Source organism: Tenrec ecaudatus, chromosome 14 (genome assembly GCF_050624435.1).
Source record: "Tenrec ecaudatus isolate mTenEca1 chromosome 14, mTenEca1.hap1, whole genome shotgun sequence".
In the NCBI taxonomy this organism is placed as follows: domain Eukaryota; kingdom Metazoa; phylum Chordata; class Mammalia; order Afrosoricida; family Tenrecidae; genus Tenrec; species Tenrec ecaudatus.
In genome coordinates, this window is record NC_134543.1 from 125,085,193 (window position 1) to 125,110,841 (window position 25,649).

The following is a 25,649-nucleotide window of genomic DNA, read 5'->3' on the forward strand; positions in this document are numbered from 1 at the left end:
GCTTCTCAGAAGTCCAGAGAGTTCTGCCGGTTGGTAGGTGCCCTCCCTGGCTGGCCTCTGGCCCTTTGAGCACGAGCAGAGGGCCACACTCCACTGGACACATCCTCGTGCCCCTGCCTATGGGGGCGCAGAGGCAGGGAGTCCGGGCCGCTGGCCAGAGGACAGGACAAGACCGGGGGGTGGGTTAATAATTGACCTGTGAGGTCCAATGACTTTATTGCTTACAAATTGGCCTTGAAGCAGGACAGGCCCTGTCCTTGGATTTCTTGCTGTTTTTAAAGCTTAATGCTGGACTGCTATAGTATTGTGTTATTAGAGCAATAAAACTCGAAAAGTTTTCTATAGGCCCTGTCATCTCTATATGAAACTTTTCTCTTTACTATTTCCACTTCTTTTTTATTGGAAAGAAATTGGGCACCACCTCACCCAAGGGCGCCCCCTTCTCCAGCAATGCCCGAGGTGAAGGACCGCCTCCAACAGTGGTGTACTCGCTGTGGGCAAGGGCTCTCTCTGGCTGGTTCTACAGAGAGGAGGGGGACTTTCCTGACGGCCACCCTCTTAGGTTCACAGGGCTTGTGACAGAGCAGCACACTCTTCCTCTCCATCTTATCCCAGGCACAGGAGTGGCCTGCTCCCTCCAGTCATGCCCCTTGCTGCCTCATACTTGTCTGCCCCCTTGCCCCCCAAACAGTACAGTGTTCCCTCCTTTCAGTGCGCCCACAGACCGTCCTCTCTCCTAGCAGCTCCTACCTTACCGAAGTGCTATTTCACATCCTGCCATCCTGATAGTCTCAGCGTGGTCCTGCCTTGGTGGTCCCTGGACCAGCCGCAGACCCACTCTCAGGCCCCACTTCAGACTCGCTGGGCAGAGTCAGCAAACTGCCTAATAGCAGGCTCTCCAGGCCACCAGGCGGCTCACTCGTTTGAGAACCATTGGCCTAGACGGCCAGGCCGTCTTCATCGCCTCTTACCACAGACACGCCTAGCACATTGACATGCTGGCCAAATGGCTCTCGGACTTGTTGCCGTTGTTCTAAACAACAACACAAACCCGCCAACCAATGCCACAAGTCACTGCAGTGCGAGCAGACTAACCCTGGTAACGAGCCATGGCCAGCGCAAGTCGGACATCAGTGCTGAGGGGGTGCGCTACTCCCGCTCATCTTTGATTCCGTGGCCACTAAAACGCCAAGGCCACAGCTCAGCTATGTGACCGCCACCCTTGCCAGGACCTGCTCTGCCTTCTCGCAGCACAATTAACAACACAGGCTCCAGCTCAGAGCAGGGCCCCCCGCCACCTCAGTCAGAGACAGCTGCAGAAAGACACCATCTCTTTCTGTCCTCATGACAGAGGCGACTTGGACTCCAAGTTGGTCCTTAGGAATTCCACTCCCTCTCTAGCCCTGTGTTCACGGCTCATCTCACTGGAACGGACCACTTCTTTTCCAAGAATTTTACTCACTGGGTGCGTGAGGCATTTTCACACCACTCAGCACAGAACCAAACCGACGGCCAGGTGCTTTGTCCGCGTCAATTGCCCAATAAGGGAAGCGCAGGCTATGTGTGCTTACTAATCTGTGGAGAACAATTTTGCGTCCCCCCCCCCCCCCCACATCAAAGAGGCTGCCTCTTGGCATGGCTGGTGTTTCTCTCCCCCAATACCACGGCACTTCCTATAGAACGGCTGCCTCTTTTCAATTCACAACTCCTGACAGGGACGAATAGGAGCCCTGGTGACACCATGGGTTAGGCAGTAGACTGCTAACTGTAAGGCTGGTAGTTCAAACTCACCAGCTGCTCCTTGGGAGAAGGACGAGGCTCTCTGTTTCCCCAAATACTTACTGTCCCAGAAACCTGGGTAGCATCAAGATTAGTCAAGATGACTTGATGGCAGTAGGTTTGGTCTTTGCTCTTGTGTGTTTGTGGGGTGTGTGTGTGTATGTGGGGGGTGGACATGAGTGGAGTACTAAGTAAAACAAAGAAAACATGAGCTAACTTGTGCTTACCTACCAATCTCTAGTGAAAGTAATCACGAGTAAGCCCGTGCTTACCTTGCTTATTGGGTAACCTGCCTTGTGTTTTATAAACTCTCACTGACTGAAGAAAGCGTTGTGGTTTAATGGGTCAGCATCAGCACCTTTGAGCTCCCGACTGCTGACCACACTTCTAGTTTCAAGTTCTGTGGCTCCAGGAGGCTCCCAGAGCGTTTGCTGCTAACAAGTGCCCAAGGGCGCCAATGGTCGGGGCCACAGTTTGGGGAGCACTGGTCTGGAGCAGTGAGTCTCCATTGGACCCTGAGAGACTCTAACTTTGCCCCAGGCCCCAGCCCCAGAGATTGGGCTGAATTAGTCTTGGGTAGGCTCCAGATACCTCCCCACCATCACCTCTCAAAATTCCCACCAAGACCAAGCTGCTGCTACTGAGTCCATTTCCACTCTGAGTGGCCCATCTATTGCAGCTCGAGGGAAGTTCCTAATAGCTCTCCTCTGTAAAATAGCTCTTGACTGAAAAAACACAACAACAAAAAAATCACTGGATCTCATGTCGGGTTTTAGAAAACAAGCTTTGAATAGGGCTTCCTTTGAACAAAAGGAAGCGAGAGAAAAGATAGCCTGGTTTCCTGGAAACCGAGGACTGGGCTGCCCAGCTCCTGAAATAAAAGTGATGGTGATGATGGTGATGCTGCTGCTGCTGCTGCTGCTGATGGTGGTGGTGCCCTAACCTTCCCTGGCCGCGACAGAGAGTCCGAGGGGGAGGGCACTGTGGGTGGAAGCTGCCTTGGTGATGGGCTACATCCCTGCAGACTGAGGTGCTGGGCGTCAACTCAGGCTCATCTTTAGCAGGACTGCACCCTTGCACAGCACCCTTTTTTCCTCAATGTGAATCTGAACGGCCTTGGCCTGGGGTGTCGCTGCCCTACCTAGGTGTCAGGTGTTTCTGTCACTGTTGCCGTAGGACTGCCTGACTCAGAAGAGAACTGGGCCTCACGGGGTTTCCAATGGCTGGGTCTTTTTCTTTTTCAGAAGTGGATAACCAGGCCTTTCTTCTGAGGTGCCTCTGGGTAGATTCAAACCTCCTTCAGTCAGCGGCTGAGGGGGCTCACCATTTGTATGGTCTCAGAACTCCTAGTTCAGATGAGGGGACTGGTTCTCAACCAGGGGCGATGTTGCCATTCCGGGAACATCTGGCAATGTGTGGCAACCTTCTTTATGGTCCAGGTGGAAGGGGCTGCTGTCGACATCCTTGCAGAGTGACCAGGGATGCCGTCAACATCTCACAACGCACCTGGCGGCCTCTCCCCACCTGCCCCCGGGTGCCAGCGGTGTGGAGGCAGAGAAGCCACAAGCTAGGCGACCGTGACCGCTTCTTCTGGGCCACAATGCACCTTGCAGAAGACGGCTTTCTTCAAGGAAGAGGTGCTGTCCCCGTCCCACAACCGGGGTAGTGAAGTGGGTGGGGCTGGCCTGGGATCCACCTCCCAGTTATCGCTACTGATGCTGAGGCCAATGAAATGGCCCAGCACTCGGAGAACTACAAGAGCTGAGGTCTGGGCCGCGGGCAGCACACCCAGCCTGCAGTTGGCTGGGGGCCTCTGGGAGCTTCCTCAAGTGTGGCTAGAAGCAGCAGCCCGAGTGAGGCTGGTGTCTGCACACGATGGCACCACTTCATGCCAGTCTGGGGAGGCAGAGGGGAAGGGGTGCGAGCGAGGGTCTCTGGGAGTATTGCTTACAAAAACATCGGATCTAAATGTTCTTCGGCGATCGCGATTGCCTTATCATCCCAGAGCTCCAATTAAGTCTGTTAAAACTCAAGGCCTAGTGCATCTCGTCGCCCTAAGGTAATGTTCGGGGGCATTTCCTACGTGCAGGCCACCATCCCATACCAGGGTTGGAAAGCTCTTTCTGTCAAGGGCCAGAGAGCAAATAGTTTAAGCTTCCCTGGTCATACGGTCTCCATTCCACCTACACAGTCCGGCTGTTGGGCTGTGGAGGAGCCGCCGAGCAGAGGCGAACAAATGGGCAGGACTGCGTGCCAATGGGCTTTTCGCTATAAAACAGGATCTGGCCCATGGGCCGGAGCGTGCTGGCACGGGAATATATGCTTCGTGTGTATTACTTCATTTAATCTGCAGCATGGCCCGATGAGATAGGGCTGTGCGTTCCCATCGAATAGATGGGGTAACGAAGGCACAAAGAGAAGAGATGGCAACGTGCTCAGAGATGCCGTGCCTGTTAGTAGCAGGGCTGGGCTCTGTATCCCGACAGCTCATGCTCTCCATTGCACAGCCTCCTGCCAGGTTCTGGGGGGTTCAGAAGCTGGGCGGCAGTGGAGGCTAAGAGCTGCTGAGAGGTGGCCAGCAGGTAAGCCCCAGGCAACAGGGCAGAGCTCACAACAGCCAGAAACAGATTTTCAGCCCTGCAAACCTGGCCTGGGGAGCCTGGAAATAACAAACTGGGGAATCCAGTCAAAGTCATGAGGGTTCTGCAGTCCCCGTGAAAAGGGATGGCTAGCCCATCCCTACGTGTGGACCGATGTGGACTTCCTTTACTAGCTTTCACTATAAGGAAGTCCTTCCTGGCATCTAACCTCTGGCACACTTACTGCTGTTTAAGACGTGCTTTTCTGAGGCACCCTGGGGGTGCAGCGGTGAAGTAGTGGCTGCTAACCAAAAGTCCTGTGTGAGAAAGATCTGACGATCGGCGTCCATAAAGATGACAGCTCTGGAAACCCTGCCGGGCAGTTTCTACCTGTGTTATACAGTTGCTAGGAGGTGGACTCATTTGTTTTCTCCTACCTCTACCCAGGTTCTTTAAGACTTTGAAGGTAAACACGCGGCCATCTAGCCCAGAAGCAACAAAGCCACATAGAAGCCTGTGTGATCATGAGGGGCCGAAGGGACCAGGTATCAAGCACCAAGGAACAAAAAATCATATCAGCATGAATGAGGGGGAGTGCAGGATCTGTAGACAACTGGACATCCCTTTACAGGATGCAGAGTAGCAATGATGAAATACACAACTTTCCTCTAGTTCTTAAGTGCTTCTTCCCCTCCACTACCATGATCCCAATTCTACCTTACAACCCTGGTTAGACCAGAAGATGTACAGAGGTGCACATAGGAACTGGAAACACAAGGAATCCAGGACAGCTGAACCCCTCAGGACCAGTGGTGAGAGTGGCGATACTGGGAGGGTAGAGAGAGGTTGGGGTGGACAGGTGGAACCGATAACAAGGATCTACATATAACCTCCTCTCTGGGGGAAGGACAACAGAAAAGTGGGTGAAGGGGGACGTCTGGCAGTGTAAGATATGATAAAATAGTAATTTAGAAATTATCAAGGGTTTATGAGGGATGGGGGAGCGGGGAGGGAGGGGAAAAAAAGAAAAATGAGGAGCTGATTCCATGAGCCCAAGCGGAAATCAAATGTTTTGAGAATGATGAGGGCGATGAATGAATACGTGTGCTTTACACAGTTGACACATGTATGGATTGTGATAAGAATTGTATGAGCCCCAATAAAATGATTATAAATAAATGAATAAGACCGTCTCTTTTTCAAAGAGGCCTGCAGTGGAGTGGCGATGCTTGCAGGTATTGGAGCCATCCAGTCAGAGGTGCAAACCACAGCTCTGCCCACTGCTGGCTGTGGGACCATTTTTGGACTCTCTGAGCTTCAGCCCCAACATGGACGTGGCCCTGCACCTGGCACCGAGCTGACGTGAGAAATGGGAGGAAGTGGGTCAGAGCAACACCCAGAGAAGGTGGGCTCTCCCCTGCCGGTCTGAGCTGAAACGTCTGTTCTCGTCCCACCTCCTTTTCAGGGGCCCCTGCCCAGCCTTGTAGAGCCGCTTCTCCCTTACACTTGACCGGAAAGCAAACCTCGGGCTCCCGGGCTCTCCTCTCACTGGTAATGAGACGTGTAGGCTTATGTGACCTTCCGTTTCGGGCTGGTTTCACCTCTGAAACCCGACCATCCCAGATCAGGTGCCTCCGTCTGCCTTGGGAGCCAAAACAAAGAAGGAGACCAATTCTCTCCTCTTTCACTCGGCCAGGCTTCCTGCACTTCTCCCTCAGACAGGCCTTGTGCTCTGCTTGTGCCGGGCTTGTCCAGCACCGGTGGACATGTATGTCACACCACACCCTCGCTCTAGATCTGACTCGCTCGGAGGGTACCACGGCTGCCGCTCGTCTCTGACTTCCTCACCCGCTTCCCCCGGGGCAGCGATCAATGCATTGGCTGCAAATCTTCACAGCAACAGAGAGCCTGGCCTTTCCCCACAGAGTGGCCCTCATGGTCAGCCATCCAGCACTTACCCGACAGCTCCACCAGGGCTCCCGCATCCCATCCCAAACCAAAGGCCAGCTCACTCCTAAGGAACCGATTCCAACTCTGTCCCTCTCTAGGAGCACAGAGTAGAACCGCCCCGTGGGTTTCTGAGACCGGAACTCTTTTCAGGAGTAGAAGCCTCGTCTTTCTCCCATGGAGCGGCTGGTGAATTCAAACTACTGACCTTTTGATTAGCAGCCCAACGCATAGGCAACTATCGCCCCTCGGGAGCCCCTGCGAGACTGCCGGCACCCACCAGGCTCTAACTCAAAAGCCACCATTGAGGGAGCAAATTCCCCAATGGCAACCTGAAGGTGACTCGGTGGTAAAATTCTCACCTCCCATGTGGGAGACCTGGGCCCCTCAGCCAGGGAACCTCATGTACAGCCTGTCCGTGGGGGCTTTCCTGCTCCGATGACGTGGAATCCCGTTGGTGTCGTGGTTACATGTTGTGCTGTGATTCTCGTGGTCGGCAGTTCAAAACCACCAGCAGCTCCTTGGAGACTGTGTTTTCTACTCCCGTGAACAGGCACCGCCTCAGAAACCCACAGGAGTCATTGGGAGTCCGCACTGACTCGAGGGCATTGAGAGAGGTGATGAGGCACAGGTGTCAGTGGAGCTGACCGACGAGGGAGAAAGCTGATGATCGGCTTCGGAGAGCCAGCCGATGGGAAAGCTGTGCCCCACTCCAGTGTGGCCTTCCAGGGCCCCTGGGGCTGGAGGACGACTTGGTAGCATTTTGTCCTGTGGTACCTGAGTTAACAGTCAGGGGCCAATTCCAAGGCAGCTAACAAGTTAGCAAGTTCGTCTTCTCCAGGAAGTAACCACTTGGCTGTTCCCCGGAGAGAGTATGTCTGTTTGGTGGCGTGGTTCTGTCGAATCATTGACCTGGACTCCGGCACTGCTGTTTTTGCCAGAAGGAAACAAGGCTTTCGGGCTCACACGCACCTCACACACTGAGCTTTCCTCGGCGATGTGGGTGTTTGCTACCTCACTTTTGCTGATGGACGCGTTAAACATTACAACCGTTTTATCACGAGCTGGGGGGAGACTCCCAAAGTGGGCGGTACCACTCCTGGGGGCTCACTGCCCTTGAGTGGATGCAGACTCAGGGCAGAGTGGATTTCAGAAGCTGTAGCTCTTCACGGACGGAAGTAGAAAGTCGCTGATTCTCTCATGAATTGACTGGTGGTTTCAAACTGCTGACCTTGCATTTCTTTTCTTTTTTTAAACGTTTTGTTAGGGGCTCATTCAACTCATCACAATCCATATAGACATCAATTGTGTAAAGCACATCTGTACATTCTTTGCCCTCATCATTCTCAAAATGTTTGCTCTCCATTTAAGCCCTTGGCATCAGCTGACCTTGCATTTGACAGCTCAGTTCGTACCCCACAACCACACCAGAGTTCCTGGAACGATCCAGGTGTACTGCAAAAGCAGATAAACCACACTACTTCATGGATGATGGGTATAGCACAGAATTTTTTCATTTCCAAAGGGCCACTGAGTAATTCTTTTTTTCCTGAAAAAAAGGGAGTGCTAGGCCACACGCATTTGGGAACCTGCTTAAGAAAACTGCCAGTTGGAAGCACAAAGGTGCTTCTTTAAGACATTGCTATTCTGGGAAGACTGAAAGCAGGTCGATGCTCACAGATGAACTGGTACCCCCACTCTCACTGAGCACTCTAGACAGCACCCCAAAGGTCCCAACAGCCCACGTGCCCAGCAAGAGATACGCGGATAAGCAAAATGTGATACATACCATACAAAGTGATTATTCGACCCTAAATAAAAGTGTTTCATTCTGTTGTGCATAAATAGGGTCACTGGATGGACGACAGCTAACAACAACAAAGAGAAACGAAGCTCTGACACAGTTCAAACCCACCAGCCGCCCTGGCGGGGAGAGATGAGGCTTCCTGCTCCCGTAGAGATTCACAGTCTCAGAAACCACAGAGGCTGGTCCACTCTACCCTGTAGGGTCTCTACGAGTCAGAGGCCACCCAACGGCAGTGAGTGAGTGGGCATTGGATGAGGTGTGCAACGGCATTATGGGAAAGTTCAAAATAAGGGAGATGGCGGGCAGTGTAAGACATGACAAAATAATAATAATTTATAAATTATCAAGCATTCACGCGGGAGAGGGGAGCACGGAGAGAGGGGAAAATGAGGAGCTGATATAAGGGCTCAAGTAGAAAGCAAATGTTTTTAGAATGATGAGGGCAACATATGTACAAATGTGCTTGACACAATGGATGGATGGATGGATGGATGGATTGTGCTAAGAGTTGTACGAGCCCCCGATAAAATGATTTTTAAAATAAAAGAAAATATTATGTGAATTGCCATACTGTAACACCAAGACGAGACATGAGCACAAGCTTCTGGGAAACACAGCACCGATCACAGTTACCACCTCCTCCAGTGGAAGAGAAAAGCCGTCTCTGAGGGATCAGCAAAACAAGGTGGGCCTGCACTAACTCAGCCCTGTCCCTTGAGAACAGCCCCCCGCCCTGCTCCCGCTCCGCCACAGCCTTGTGCGGTGACCTCCATGGACGTCTGTCCCTAGCACCGCTGCTGGTCTTTGAGGCACATTTCCCTGAGTGGGTCACTGCCAGCCATAACCAGTGTTTATCTGTGTCAACAGGTATTAAGCCCATTGTACTCTCTCTAACCACTAAGCCCTTTATCCTGGTGAGAGAAAGAAAGGCAAGTTCAGTTGGCATCATTTATTTCTGACAAATCTATGATTTACTTAAAAAAAACCAAATCACAGCATTTCCTCAATGACTGTTACACAATGTTCTTATTGTGGTTTCATGTCCAGTGCCTGGCATACAAGTACTTGTCAGGTGACCAGCAAAGGGCATGGGGTGGAGGTGGGGGTGGGGGTGGCAGGGATCAGGAGACCCGAGACTGGGTCCGGCTTGGCTCCTCAGGCTGTCTGGGCCACTTGCCATCTCTGCGTTTTTCTGGTCTTACCAAGGAGAACAAGGCTCACCTGCACCACCGTGGCAGTCTAATGCCAAGGGTGACACTCGAGAGAGCTCAACAAGGACCTCCAGGGGATGCCAACGGAAAGATTGGAGGTTCAAGTCCACCCAGAGGCACCTTGGGAAAAAGCTCTAGCAACTTTCTTCAGATTGAAAACCCTATGGAACTCAGCTCGACTGTGTCACGCAAAGTTGGTGCTTCAAACCCACCAGCTGCTCCTTGAGAGAAAGATGAAAAAGATAGAGCATCTGGGGTCTTAAAGGCTTGAAGGTAAACAAGCAGCCATCCAGCTGAGAAGCAACAAAGCCCAGATGGAAGAAGCACACCAGCATGTGTGATCATGAGGTGTCGAAGGGATCAGGTATCAGACATCAAAGAACAAAAAATCATATCATTGTGTGCTCACCTCCCTGATATGATCGCCAAAGACAAATGGGTGCATAAGCAAATGTGGCAAAGAAAGCTGATGGTGCCTTGCTATCAAAAGATATAGCGTCTAGGGTCTTAAAGACTTGAAGGTAAACAAGTGGCCATCTAGCTCAGAAACAAAGCCCACATGGAAGAAGCACACCAGCCTGTGCAATCACAAGCTGTCGAAGGGATGAGGGATCAGGCATCATCAGAACAAAAAAATCATATCATTGTGAATGAGGGGGAGTGTGGGGTGGAGACCCAAAGCCCATCTGTAGGTAACTGGATATTATAGAAGGGTCGCAAGGAGGAGACGGGCAGTCAGGGTGCAGTGTAGCAACGATGACACATATAACTTTCCTCTAGTTCCTAAATACTTCCTCCCGCCCCCCACTATCATGATCCCAATTCTACCTTACAAATCCGGCTAGACCAGAGGATGTACACTGGTACAGATAAGAACTGGAAACTTGGGGAATTCAGGAGAGATGATCCCTTCAGGACCAGTGGTGAGAGTGGTGATGCTAGGAGGGTGGAGGGAGGGTGGGTTGGAAAGGGGGAACCGATGACAAAGATCTATATATAACCTCCTCCCTGAGGGAGAGACAACATAAAAGTGGGTGAAGGGAATGTAAGATATGAAAAATAATAATTTATAAATTATCAAGGGTTCATGAGGGAGGAGAGAGCGGGAAGGGAGAGGGAAAAAATGAGGAGCTGATGCCAGGGGCTTAAGTGGAGAGCAAATGTTTTGAGAATGATGAGGGCAATGAATGCACAAATGTGCTTTATACAATGGATGGGTGGATTGATTGTGATAAGAGTTGCATGAGCCCCCAATAAAATGATTAAAAAAGAGAAACATACTAGAGGTGCCTTGGAAGAAAGGTCTGGCTATAGTTTCTGGGAAGTCATCCATTAAAAGCCCCTGGGGAAATACCGAGAATTAAGCCCTCTGACTGCGGACCAGGATGTGAACAGTCCGGCTAACAGGGAGAAGGCATTGGAAAGTAGAGTGTTGCTTATTCAGTTAGCTCAAAGCTTAGCACACTATCTTTTGATCTTCCTTATGACCCATTTAGTTTTTAAATATTTTCTGCTGTCTTTTTAATGACATTTTATTGAATTTACATCGTTATTCTTATTAGTTTTTTGCTGCTGCTGTTTGTTTGTGTTTAATGTTTCTCTTTATATGAAATCTAGGACAGGTTAAATCTACAGAAACAGTAACTGGAGTCGTGGTTCCTTGGGGGTTGGCAGAGGAGGTTGGAGGGACATAGGGAGCTATTAACGATGCGTACAACAATGAAGAAAATGTTCTAAAATGGATTGGGTTGATGCTTGTACAACTCTTCTTGATGTGACTGAACTATTGCATTGTGTGATGTGGCAACTGTATGCCAGTAAAACTATTGAAAAAAAGAACCCCCACAGAAGACTCCTCTCATAGTCTTACCAGGAGCCAGAATCCACCCAATAGAAACTGCTTGGTTAGTCTAACACTCGCCACATAACAATCGTTGATACTAGTGAGTCAGAGAAAACTTGTGAACCAGTGATCTCAGGCTAATTTTAACCCTTGGATTGGTTTTTCTCTCTGTTTGACTAATAACAAATGGCAAAACAAACACACGAAGTACTTCATTAATATATGAGTATTTTTAAATACATCTTTGAGACCATGGTGTATGTGTATGTATGGGGGGGGGGGGAGATAAAAGAATGAGATGGCGAAAGCACACTACACCACTGTTTTAAGGAATCGTCTGGATAGAAATCCCAGAAATGTCTTTGCTAGAATATTTTGGCTCAGGATCAGGAAAGATGTCCATAAACTAGACAGGCAAGGGGCGGGAGGGATCTTGAAATGTGGGGGGCCATACAAGAAGAGGCATTTTCCTTGGACTTCCAACTTGCCTGGGGGCTTCCTGGTGTCTGGAGGGAAGGGGAGTGGGTAGGTTGCGAAAATAGCCCTTTCCAGCCCACCTCACATGGGATACCCAATGCCCTTGTCCTTGGGGTCCAACCTGCAGTCTCCTGCCCTCCTCCCCCAATTTGCAGGCAGCCCTGAGGCCAGGCAGAAAGAATTCCTGGCTGCCGAGTTCTTTAAGACTGAGGGAGAGGGGGAGGGAAGGCTGCTGGGTGCAGGGTTTCTCTGGGGTGGATGGACATATTCTGAAATTTAATGGCGAGGGTGTTGCACAAGGCTGACTGTACGGCAAGTCACCGAGTCACGTGCTCCAAGGAGATGCGTTGTGTGGCGTGTGGAGTACATCTCGATCAAGCTGTTAGCACAAAGTGAAACAGCAGAAACAAAAACGCAAGGTGAACTAAATGAACCATTTTGTTTAGAGTTAAGCCAGTTCTGAGCCAACCTTCTTAGGCACATAGATTTATTCCTTCCTGGTTGGCATGAGTCAAATGGTGGTCAGGCCATCAGAAAACTTATACTCCCTAAAGGAATACCAGTTCCATAGCACCTAGTGACTCAGCCGAAATCGACGGGAGGCTCTTTCACCGCTGTGATCGCTACGATTAGCCTGTCTGAACAGCTACTGGAGCCCACACTATGGTGAAAAATTGTCTGCTTGGAGGGAGGAGGGCTCAAATGACTTGGTCTACAAATACTTTCACCACACACCCAAATGCACCATGAAAATGTACGTGAGCTACTGTGAATTGACTGCAAGACGGAAAACACTGCCTTTTGATACCTTTTGCCCCACTGGTTTCCCTGCTTAATGAGTGGAAGTGTTTGCTGCATCTCTGTTCTGGGGAATCCAGCACCTACCAAGTGGCGGTGCTTCTTAGCAAGTATCTGTGGACCAAGGACTAAGAGATGGCATCACCAATGATAAGAGCTATCTTCACTTCCAAGATGCTAAAGCAAGACGTGTGCTCCGTGAAATGCGGGATTTGTCAGCAGCAGACACCAAGAGCTCTGCTTTCTCCACCCAGCGTGCTCTCTGGCAGCCTCAGCCAGGGGCTGTGGTGGGAGCCAGAGAGGTACCTGCACACCTGCCTGGGCTGCCTCTGCCGGGGAAAGGCAGTATTGAACGAGAGAAATCCCTCCAGAGAGGGAGGGAGGGAGGGAGGGAGGGAGAGAGAGAGAGAGAGAGAGAGAGAGAGAGAGAGAGAGAGAGAGAGAGAGAGAGAGAGAAGGGTCCTGCTGAGACATTCTTTTCCTCCTGGAAAACCAGACCTTTTAGTAGCAGCCTGCCTCCGCGGCTGCCTTCACAGGCCTGCTCTGAATCCAGCCTTTTGGCTTGAAAGCTCCGTTTTGAGTAGGATCAAGAGCGGCCCCCAGGCCCCTGACTACGATGGCTGCCAAGGACGTTGGCAGGCTCCTGGAGGGGCTGTGCCGTGCCCTCTCTGGAATGCCCAGGGCTCGAGACCAGCAGGAAACGGAAGGGGCAAGTTTGAGCAGAGGCCTGAAGGCACCTGCGTGGCACACCCTCACTCTTGGGTGGATCAGGGTCACTGCCTGGTGAGAGGCTGATGTCTCTCTGAGCCCATGTCCCAAGATCCCAAGGCTCAGCCTTGGGTCGGAGGCACTGGTGGAGCTGAGGTTCTTTGGGACTGGACTGGAGCACAGGTGAACGGGGCATGGCCGTGGAAGCAGATGCCTGGGCCCCCAGTTACAGGAAGACTGAGATTAGCTCTAACATCATGCCAGTCCCAAGGATGAGGTTCAGAAAGAACATTCTGGCTTAAGCTCTTAAAGCAAGAGCTGAGAATGCCCACATTTTTGGTCCAAGCCCTTGCTTTGGAAAGGAGAAACACCCGTGGATGGACAAGGAGTGGCTCCTCGCCATCAAAATTCAGAGGGTTCAGAGAAGCATGAAGAAGCAGATCCTTGTCCAACAATGTAAGTTGCATGCGCTGCAGACAACAGGTGCGTCCCTTGTGTTAGTGAACTTACACTCCATCAGGAAACAAAAGAGTGGCAGGGGGGGTTATGAAGATGCATCACCTCATTGGTCACGTTAGATTTGCCGATTTTGTTTGTACATTGAAGATCGCTCGGTACATGGTAGCCAGAGAGATGCCCCTTCAGACACTGACAGGAGGAAGGAGGATTCCTGGAGGGTTCAGGAAGTGGGAGGGGTGAGGAAAGGGGGGCAGAGGGGAGTTGATAACACTGGTGATTGTATAGCCCCACCCGATGGGATTGAAGAACAGAACTGGATGGGCAGGGAAGGGCTATATTAGAAGGAGTAAGATATGTCAATAAAAATATTTTTAATATTTTTTTAAAGCTTTGAAACAAAACATAACAGCTACATCTGGGAACGTGCACGTACTGTGAGTGAGTAGCTTAATGGGTTCTCCCAAAATGAACATAGCGCCAACATCCAGGACCAGACAGAACCAGCACCCTCCTCGAGCCCCTGCCCCACAGAGTGCCCCCCATGGTGACTTCTCATAGCAGAGGCTTGTTTTAGCCCGCTGGGGCTCAGTGACCCACGGCAGTCTTCCATTTCCGAATGGGACTCACTAGAGCTTGCCTTCCAGCAGGGAGGGTCAGGGCACCTGTCCCTCCCTCTCTCTGATTCTCCGTGCGAGGGCCCTGCAGACCCCCAGCTGCTGCTTCAGGCTTCGGCCAACCACCCAGGAAGAGCCCCATAGAGGGAAGGGGAGGGTGAGCCCATCTTGCCTATCAGACATCCTCCCCTCGCCCTGGGGACCATCCCTGAGGCCAGCCTGGGGGCTCAGTGCCAGGGTAGGAGAAGTCGCTTCTTGAGGTCCTACCACGTACTCTGAGCTGTGGGGGGGCCCTGGGGCCCTCCCTACCCCCCACCAGCCCCCCCCCCCCCCCCCCCCCGCTCAGCAGGATGACTCAGCAATGCCTAGGAAGCTGAGTTCTGCAGCCTGGGAAAGCAGGACATGGCATTTGGTTGAACTTGTCTGGTTCAAGGCAGTCCTAAATCTGCCTCCCATTCCCAGCCCTCCCCTCCCCCCACTACCTAGCACTGGGCTGGGCCTGTATTTACCTTGGTGACTCTGAGCACAGGCTCCCACCGATGACCGCCAGCCAGGACCTGTTTGCCTCCCTGGCTGTCCTCCTCCAGTCGGGCTGTCACTGAGAGCTGACCCCGCACCACACGTTTTCATAAACAAACAACTGTGCCTTTGTGCTCACTCCATGCATCATTCACCTCTGCCCTGGGCTTCCTCAGCAAAGTGCTGCTCGAATTGTGCAGGGCAGGAGGGCACGGGGCCAGAAGGCAAGTCAGAGCCAGTGGCTGGGAAGAAGGGTTTCTGGACAGAGGGGTGGACATGGTTCAACAGCGGAGGCCTCCCAAGGGGAGCCCCAGGCCACGACTATGTGGCAGTCATAATTCCCTCCCACACCCTGACACAACCATCTCTCTCTCCAGCACCATCTCACTCTGCCCAGGGGTGTTTTAACAAGAGAGGCTTAATTCGTGCTTCCTGGGAGGCGAGCAAAAGAGACAGAGCAAGCTACCTCTGACTCTCAGGCTAGAAGATTCTGGAGGATCACCTGGTGGTTCTCTAACAGAATGGAGAGAGGATCTCAGTGGAGGAAAGGGTCAAAGATACAGTTTTTCCATGTTCTGTTCTCATCAGACCCAGGGACAGGCCCAGATATATTTGTTGGGGCGGGGAGGGCATTCCAGAATGCTTAGAAGATGTGGGAATGGGCTCTTCTCTCTAGTCTTCGGATATAGGAGACCCCAAGCCAAAAGCAAAGCCAAATCCATCTTTGAAGACGTACCCCCAGAATGCTCCTTAGAAGTAGGGATGGCGAGACTTTGTCTCATGTCCTTTGGACATGGTCTCAGGAGAGATCAATCCTTGGAGAAGGACACCCTACTTGGTAAAGAAGACGACCCTCAAGGGGATGAATCGACCCAGTGGCTGCAACAATGGGCTCATACCCAAGAATCATTGTGGGGAGGGCCCAGGCAGTGTTTTGTTCGGATGTGCAGAACCAACTCAATAGCACTGAACAACAACAGCCAACAAGCCGGAACGAGAGACCCCCAAAGACTGGCTCAAGATGGTACGGAATAGCACCAACTGAGACCAGCCTTGTTCCCTACCTGCACAGCTCCTGTCCCCTCCCAGGCATGGAGCTGACCCAAGGGGCCCACTCTGTGGCCCAGGACTCTGCCATTCTCCCTTTACCAAGTCCCTTGACCTTCTCTCTCTTTCCCTCTGACTTCCTTCATTGTAAGTTAGACATTAAGATGTGAAATGGGTTTCAGCTCCCCACCTCATTCCCATACCTCCCTCTCGATCTGTTATCACAGTGTTTCACCCACAGTCACGCAGTCCATTTGCACTCACAACAACCCTACAGGACAGAGCAGAACTGCCTCCTAGGCTGGGATCTATATGGGGCATCTAGGTGCCCAGTTTTTAAGTGCTTTGCTGATAAAAGAAAGATCAGTGGTTCAAACCCATCAGGCTCTCCATGAGAGAAAGATGTGACAGTCTACTCTCATAAAGATTTACAGCTTTGGGATGGTGCTCGGCTATCAAAAGATATAGCGTCTAAGTCTTAAAGGCTTGAAGGTAAACAAGTGGCCATCTAGATCAGAAGCAACAAAGTCCACATGGAAGAAGCACACCAGCCTGTGTGGTCACGAGGTGTAGAAGGAATCAGGTATCAGGCATCAAAGAACAAAAAATTATATCATTATCAATGAGGGGGAGTACAGATTGAGGACCCAAGATCCATCTGTAGGCAATTGGATATCCCCTAAGAAGGGTTGCGGGGAGGAGATGAGCCAGTCAGGGTGCAGTGTAGCAACAATGAAACATACAACTTTCCTCTAATTCCTAAATGCCCCCCCCGACCCCCAACTATCATGATCCCAATTCTATCTTACAAATCTGGCTAGACTAGAGAATGTACACTGGTACAGATTGGGTACTGGTAATACAGGGAACCCGGGACAGATGATCCCTTCAGGACCAGGCGTGTGAGGAGGGTAGAGGGAGGGTGGGGTAGAAAGAGGGAACCGATGACAAGGATCTACATGTAACCTCCTCTCTGGGGGATGGACAACAGAAAAGTGGGTGAAGGGAGACATCAGACAGTGTAAGATATGACAAAATAATAATTTATAAATTATCAAGGGTTCATGAGGGAAAGGGGAGCAGGGAGGGTGGGGGAAAATGAGGAGCAGGTGCCAAGGGCTTAGGTGGAGAGCAAATGTTTTGAGAATGATGAGGGCAATGAATGCACAGATGTGCTTTACACAATTATGGATTGTGCATGTATGGATTGTGATGAGTTGTATGAGCTCCCAATAAAATTATTTTTAAAATATTTACAGCTTTGGAAACACTAGAAGGTAGTTCATCTACTCTGTCTATAAGTTGAAATCAATTTGACGACAATTGGTTTCAATTTTTAGTGTACGTAAGTAAACTCCCTTATCTTCCTCTCCTAAGGACTAATGGGTTCAAACATTTCCGTGAGCAGTTTAGCGCTTCATTCATGTGCCACCAACGGTCTTTATTATACCTAAAGCACAGATGTACTCCCTATCTAGTCCCTTCTTCTTCTTGCTTTAATTTTATTGGGAGTCCTTACAGATAGCATGGCATTCCATAGTTCAATCACATCAAGCAGTATTGTACAATTGCTACCACAATCAGTTTCAAAACATTTTCTTTCTTCCTGAATCCCTGGATATCGGCTCCCCTTTGTCCCTTCCCTCCCCCACCATACCCGCCAGGAACCCATTTTATTTTCTTTCTATAATAGTCCCACCCCCATATCTGACACAATCCAATATATCCGTCCACATACAATTCTGTTGTTTGCTTCTATCGGAGGGGTTATACAGTCATCGATGCTATCGGATACCTGCTCCCTCCCTTCCCCATTTTCTCTTCCCATACCCTCAGGGAACCATTACTTCTGTTACTATTTCTGAAGGGTTATCTATCTTGACTTTCAAGTACCAAGCATTCTAAGTTTACAAGTGAACATATGCAAACCTAACATGACTAATGCGGTAAAACAAAAATAAAACCATAATAACCAAAGTTAGGGGCGGGAATATTAAAGAACTAGAGGGCAGTTATGTGGATTTATCATCCCTTCCATGTGGCTGCCCTTTCTTGCCTCTCCTGTTTGTCCCAACCTTTGGACCTTGGAGCCCATTAAAATACCCACCGCCGTAGAGTTGAGGCCCCGAGTGGAGAGAAGCGCAGAAGTGCTATATGAGGTTTCTGAAAATGCACAGCTTTATGGGAGCAGAGAGCCTCATCTTTCTCCTGAAGAGCAGCGGGGTTTGAACCACCGACCTTGCCATTAGCAACCCAAGGCTGAACCCACAGTGCCACCAGGGCTCGTTGTGAGCCATTACCAGGACTGAAAACCACTTGCCACGAAGCTTTCAGGCTAAGACCTTCCAAAGCATTTCTCTAGGCCATTCCTCGGTGGGCCAATGAGCGAGTTCGAATCTCCACCTTTTGCAATTACTAGTTGAACACTTAACCATTTCTACCACCCATTATTCTCCCCTATAAAACAACCATTATTTTCCCCTAAAATGACCCCAGGTATTTTCCCTCAAACACCGTCTTGCTGCTCGTGGGATGCATTCCCACACTTCCTCCCCGCAAACACCCATCCTCCTGTCTCACCGAGTCCTCCCCATCTCTCAAGACCCAAGTGAAAAACCCCTTCTCTCCAGGCAGTCTTTCTTGACCATCCAGCCCTAGTGTGCACATCCTCCTCTGAAGGATCAGAGCACCTTGATAAGGAAATCAGGAGCATGTCTTTGTTATCTGCCTTATTACCTATGATATTATGCTTTGCATCGTGTGCTTTAAATAGCTACAGACTGTAGTCTCTCCTTCACAGTACCCACCCACTAAGCAGGGATGCTTGCGCACACTGTGTGCACGGGGCTATTAGTAAGGACAGGAGGCAGCAACAGCAGAGTTCAGGAACCTTGGCCTCCTGGCCTCAATGTTGCCATTTGGTTAGTCCCTGACATCCTATGCCTTCTGAGCTTGTGACATCCAAAAGCTACCTCTGTAAAGGCTCGGCTGGACCCTTCTGCAGGCTCTGCTTCCCCTGCAGCAACCCACTGCCCTGCTGGTCACCGCACCACAGCTGTTGCCTACGGAGGCTTTACCTTCTGCTGTGCGCCTGCTTGCTGTCACGCTCCAGACCAATGCAGCTCCCATCACAAGATACCCTGTACACTTTCCATGACCCCGCTCTTAAAAAGATGATACCAACATTCTAGAACTTGACAATGACCTCGGGCTCTTGGCCTCCCATTCCTGCCAGTGGCCGACTTTCCAATGTGTTACCACACCCCGGCCAAGTCCATGCCCAGCTGTTTTCTTGCAGGCCTGAACAAACCTGAGTTGGTGACCAGCATTCATTTCTGACCCAGTTCTGCAGAAACCCCATTACCACCTTGCTGCTCCTCTCTCTCCATGAAAGGGAAGGACGGGTCATCGCCACCTCATCCACCAAGTGCTCACAAACATGGCAACAGTACCATCTAGACCCACGGATGGCTCACGATCTGGGGTCTGAGCCAAACTTTCAGCTCTTTATTCTTTGTTCATTGCAGGATAAAGGGAGAGGCCCGTCCTGCTCAAGGGTACCTGAGGGTACCTGGGCATCGTCATCTGGCAGACATTGGAAATTCTTGCAGGACTCTGGAAGCCTGAACACGGAGACTCATGAGTTGGTGGGCACAGGCCAAGCACAGTTGCTCAGACAAAGTGTTGTTTGCAACCTGGGCCTCTGAAAAGGCTAGGCCCTGCAAAGAACCATTCTTGTAGGGCAGCCGGCCGGCCCTCTTGTGACGGTGTAAGAGCACTCATTCCACCCTCCCCCTCTTCCTGCCCCCCAATAACGTCTACAGAACATGAAGAGTGTCTGGTCTCGCTCTAAGCATAGCCAGCCCCTCAGAAAGTATGGAAGATCTCTACTTACCAGCATAGGTCCACTTGGATCCTGCAAAGACCAAAAACAAAGCAAGTAAGGACCAATGGATTGGAACTTCGGTCTGAGAAAACCCTACTACTTTAGTTTGGGAAAGGAGGCAGCCACCCCGAAATTTCAAACCCTTTTTCTGAGAGGATGTCAGGGTCACTGCCTCTTGGAGCACCTGGGTTTCAGAAGGAGGCGCAGGGAGGACTGACTGCTGGGTTAGGTGAGATGGTGGCAGTCGAGCAGAGGCCCACAGGTTAGGGGGGGCGGGGGCTGTGCCCGCGGAGGCCCACAGGTTGGGCGGGTATGTGGTGTTCACTCAGGGGCTGCTGGATTAGGGAGGGGGCTTCTTGAATGAAAGTCCCACGGGCATTTTAAGAAGTCCGGCGTTATTATCTGCATGAATTCACAGGCTCAAAACCCTGAGGCTTCCAAAGGGCAGACAGTGAAAGCTCCGCCACACCCGCCTCCCTGGTTCCTAGTAGAGAGAACTCATCTGCTCGGTTTCTGCTCTTTCGCTCGCTGTATAACTGCAGACACATCTGTACCCTTCCTCTCTTCCACACAAACACTAGCATGCTGAACACGCTGCTCTGTCTCCTAGTTCTTCCCACTAGACAGCAGAGCCTGAAGACCAGTCCACATCAGTCCGCAAAAAGGACACAGCTCATCTCCAAAGGAAAGTGTTTCTAAGAGGAAGTTTCCATCCTCTTCCTAGTTAGAATTCCAGAGGAGGCAGGAATGTTGCCTATCTGTCCAGAACTACTGAGTACAGAGCTGATGGTGTGAAATGTAAACATTGCCCCCTACCTAATTCACGATTTTAAAAATGTATTTAATTAAACAAAAAGATCCTTCTCCCCTTTTTTCAAAAGATGACCACCAAGGAATCCCAACGGGTCACATGAGGTCGCTGTAAGTCAGAGCCAGTCTGCAGCGCCCAACAACGGCCGCATTCTACTGCTATGCTTCATTTAATTTCTTTGCCGCCTTGTCTTTACTTATTTTGTTTTTATTTCCAAATTCATTTTTTAATCAAAGTGATATCAGCATGTGATTTGAAGAGTTAGATGACTTCACCATACTTTTTATGAGGATGTGCACATTTTAAAAAACCCACTGGTCCCCTGACACTCTCTGCCTACATCCCACTCCCAAGGACAACGACTTCAACTCTGAAAATTAGTCTTTTCGTGTTATCGTCACTGCTCTGTAAAACCTGCTTATATTGCTCCTCCTGAAGCACTGTTGAGGCTTCGGCCTAAACATTCCATCCTGGAAGAGGAGGATGCACGTCCATTTCACACACACCATCGCCTCATTTTACAGGTGAGGAAATGGCAGCCCACTGAGGTACAGTGCCGACACTGAGATCCCAGGACTGCGAAGAGCCCAAGCACTGAGATCATGTGACAATAAGGTCAACACAGAGTCTCTCCACGTCCACCTTTATTTCCCACGTGCCCAGGGCAGTTGTGCTCCTCCTTTTAAATCTTTCACAGGGGAGACACTTCCTTGGAGTATCCACTGAGTTCTATGGACCTTTCACCCACAAGAATGCCCATAAGCCTACACACACACATACACACACACAAAACCAAAACAAACAGATCTAATGTAGAATTAATTTCAGAAGGTCCTCGGATGGCCTGAAATACTACAATGGTCCCATCACGAACTTTCCCTACAATATCCGTTGGATAAAGATATTCGGAACCATGGAGATATGTACTTTTGTGTGACCACCCGCTTCCCCGCCACCCCAATTTTACCACCAGCCCTTTTACTCAAATAATAGGGAATGGGAACAAAGAACGTACTCTGCTCCCCAAGATGTCAAGTCTCTTCTCTCAACATCTCTCTTCAGCGTTTTCCTTTGAGAGGTTGGTTCCTATTGAAGCACCACGGTGGCTTTCAGACACAGGGGAGGCTGGATTATTACCACTTCACTAGTGCAGTATTTACAGTCCCAGGATGTCAACTCTCACAAGTGACAGGAGGTTCCTCCTCACCTCTTCCCTAGCAATTGAGAACCACTCTTGTTTTCCTCGTAGCTACCAGCCAAACAGAGGAGGCCTGGTGGTGCAATGGTTACACGTTGGGCTGCTGACCGAGAGGTAAGCAGTTTGAAACCACCTGCAACTCCGTAGGAGAAAGATGAGACTTTCTCCTCCCGTAAAGATTGACACCTCATAAGGCATCATGCAAAAAAAAAAGAGATATAAGTGTGTGTATGTATGTGTATATGTATATATGTATGTGTATATATGTATATATATATCATATTAAATGAAGGGGGAAGTGCAGAGTGGAGACCCAAGGCCCAAGTGTCGACCAATGGAGATCCCCTCATAGAGGGGTTTAGGAGAGGAGATGGGTTAATTAGGGTGTGAGGTAGTATCGATGAAGAACACAGCTTTCCCCCAGATCCTGGATGCTTCCTCCCCCCAACTACCATGATCCGAATTCTACCTTGCAGGGCTGGATAGGACAGAGGCTGTACACTGGTGCATATGAGGGTTGGAGGTACAGGGAATCCAGGGTGGATGATACCTTCAGGACCAAGGGTGTGAGGGACGATGCTGGGAGAGTGGAGGGTGAGTGGGTTGGAAAGGGGGAACTGATTACAAGGATCCACATGTGACCTCTTCCCTGGGAGAGGGACAGCAGAGAAAGGGGGAAGGGAGACTCCGGATAGGGCAAGATATGACAAAATAATGATGTATAAATTACCAAGGGCATATGAGGGAGGGGGGAATGGGGAGGGAGGGGGGGAAAAAAAGAGGACCTGATGCAAGGGGCTTAAGTGGAGAGCAAATGCCTTGAGAATGATTGGGGCAGGGAATGTATGGATGTGCTTTATACAATTGATGTATGTATATGTATGGATTGTGGTAAGAGTTGTATGAGTCCCTAATAAAATGTAAAAGAAGAAAAGAGAAAAAAATGATTAGGGCAAAGACTGTACAGATGTGCTTTATACAATTGATGTATGTATATGTATGAACTGTGAAAAGAATTTTATGAGCCCCAATAAATTGTTAAAAAAAAAAAGATTGACACCTCAGCAACTCACAGGGGCAGTTCGACCCTGGCCTTTGGGCTTGCTATGGATCAGAACTGACTCAGTGGCAGTGAGGTTGGTTTGGGGAGCAGCTAAACTCCTGCTACCGTCTGAGCCATCCTGCTTGCCCCCAAAGTTTCCATGGTCTCCCCCAAACCAGCCCATAGCCCTAATACCCTCCACCTTTGCTCTCTGTCCCAGTTTTCAAAGGGAAGGCGTTCCCTTGACAAGGCCTCTGCCGTAAACACTCTAAAGCATGACGACAAGCCTTATCTAGTGACCATTTTGGACTGTAAGACCTCCGGTGGTGACACAGTGGGGATTTGTTGCCGAAAATCGGTAGCTTTCTTGGCCTCCTTTCTCTGAGCAGGGGGCCCTTGTGGCACAGTCGGTTAAAGCACTGGGCTGTCAACCTCAAGGTTGGTGGTTCAAACCCACCAGCCACTCAGGGAGAAAAGTGAGGGTGTCTGCTCCTGTGACAATTTACATCAGAGTTGGAATCATCTCAAGGGGGATGGGTGGGTGTCTCCGAACAAACCAGTGTAGTCTTCTAGCCCCCGTGCTTCTGGTCCAGGTGCTAGAAGCAACTCGGAAGGTTATTCATGCCCCCAGAGCAGGCTCTGAAGGATTCTTAAAATGCTCCCACAGGCAGACACACACACACACACACACACACACACACACACACACGTCAATGAGTCAATGCCAACTCCAAGCCGCCCTACATGGCAGAGGTGGGTTTCCCAGACGGAAAGCCTCATCTTTCCCCAACCAGGCAGCCACAGCCACTAAGAATTCCAAGGTTCTCTGGAGAAGACCCCTAATTTCCTGTTCTTATGCGCCCTCCCTCCCGGGTCCCAGCTATTTACTCACTTGACAACATTTGGACTCCACTTCTCCGCCCTCAATCTTGGTTTACCTTTTGGTTTACCGTGTCCCCGGGGGCAGTTAAAAAGCTAAGAACCTCACATAAGAAATACTGGAATAAAACGTGCATTCTTCTACTCTAGGGTCGTTCTTCAGTGTAGGGTGAAGTGCTTTCCCTGCCCACCTCCCAAATCGCCCCAGAAGCTTCCCCCTTCCCCAGTTTGGAGGATGGGGGAGGGGTAGCAAAAGAGGAGGGAAAGAGGAAAGACAGGAAAGGGGAGGGTGGAAGAAAGTAAGAAGAGAGAGAGAAATGGGAGGTGGAGGAGGGCGAAGAGGGGCTAGAGGAGAGGGAGGAGGCTGAGGGCAGAGGAGGGACGGGAGGATGGGAAAGCTAGGCAGAAGAGCAAGGAGGAGGGACTGCTCCCAGAGTAACAGGAAAGGGGCACCTCTCTCACGGTCTTGGAACATCTTGGATCTACAACAGAGATGATTTGCTGTCTTAAAAATAAATTTCAACCTTTATGGAACTCCTTTCTCCTATCTACATTCTCCAGTGGATTTGAATTTAATCAGGGACGATCTCAAGGGCCTCCCTGCCTTCCACACAGGCACAATAACCTCCGGAGAGAAAGGAGGCTCGGAGCTTTTAAGCTATGGAGCAGCACAATTTCCTACCACCAATGCCCAGACAGGGACAATTGATTTTTCAGCCATTCTATAGTCACTTTTGATTCCTCTACAAATATTTCAACTTAACCTGGAGCCTGGAATCAATTCACAAAAGTTAGACCTTTTAGGCACCCCACAAGCCTTCCTCAGTTAGGGCAAACTTTGTCAAGGAGAAGAGCTACCAGCCATTCCTCAGAATGTTCCCCCAGAACCGTGCTAGCCCAGGCAGGCGCTTGACATCCTTCCCTGGTTTCCAAAGATGAACTCACCTTGGTGGTTCATCAGGACTCCCTGGCCTAACCTGAGCCCACAGTTCTGGTCCACCCCACACCCTCCTCCCACCCAGCTCAGCACCCTCAGCCTCCAGCCCTTGGGGTTAGAGCACTAATTACACTCAGAAATAAGGGGTGAGTGTATGCCGAAGCACGTGTACGGTCAGAGCTGGCGAGCCCTTCTGAGGAAAAACAATGATTAAAGATGGGCTGCATCATCCATCCCTCTGATGCAAACCTAATGGTAAAAGGCGCTTTACCCCCATGGAAAGCACCCAGGCCCGGCTGAGCTTATGCCCGGGAGAAGGCAAAGCCCTCCAGCAGCAGGATCCTAGTCGCTTCTCTCCTTTGTCAGTGGATCTGGGGCAGAATAGTTTAAACCTCAATTCCTTTTCTCTTTGAGCACCAAGTTCGCAGGTCACCCCCTCCTGAGCTAGGGGGCACTTAGAAAACGCACGGAGGAATTTTACCGCCAAACCTGAACTAGGTACCAACAGAAAGGCCACCTGCCTCCCCGAACAGCTCTAAGTCCTGTGTCCCAAAGGGGCGGGGGGCGGGGGGTGGGGACGGAAATGAAGGATCCTTTCTAAAACGTGTTATTTGATCACATGCATGTTCTTCCTTGCTCATTAAAATTAATGCTTTTTAATTAGTCTGTAAAGAGTCCCGCGAGGAATCTTGCTGTCCAAGCCAGGCTTGGACTGTTGGCAAAGAAAGAGGTGGACACGTTACCATTCGGGGGCGCTGCGCTGGAAGCCCGGGGCTGGAGGACCAGCAGCAGCAGCAGCAGCAGCAGGACGGTGGCGGCGGGCAGGCTGCGGCAGGGCATCCTCGCGAGGCCGGCGGACCCGGTCGCCGTGCGCTCCGCACTCTGCTTGCTAGCTCCGCGCGAAGCGAGCGCGCACCAGATGGCGAGCGCGCAGCCCTGCAGGCTCCCGGCTCCCCGGGGCTGCTTTTATGGAGCGACTCGGCCTCCACCTAGTAATGTCGTCACCCGGGGGTGGGCGTGGGGAGGACGCCCTGCCTACCGAGGGCTGGCGCCCCAGTTCTAAGGTGAGTGGCGGCCCGCGCTCTCGGCGCCCGGTGTGCCACTGCCG

The 25,649-nt window shown here is 50.7% G+C and overlaps 1 protein-coding gene across 1 annotated transcript in view; it reads right to left on the reverse strand.

Annotated features, from left to right (window-relative positions):
- The window catches only part of CA12 (carbonic anhydrase 12), a 64,879-nt gene extending 39,498 nt beyond the window's left edge, over nucleotides 1–25,381 (reverse strand). The window contains exon 1 of the mRNA XM_075532311.1: nucleotides 25,285–25,381. Within this exon, the coding sequence (XP_075388426.1) occupies nucleotides 25,285–25,381 (97 nt within the window). The remainder of the gene's footprint in view (nucleotides 1–25,284) is intronic.
- Between the last annotated feature and the right edge of the window lie 268 nt (nucleotides 25,382–25,649).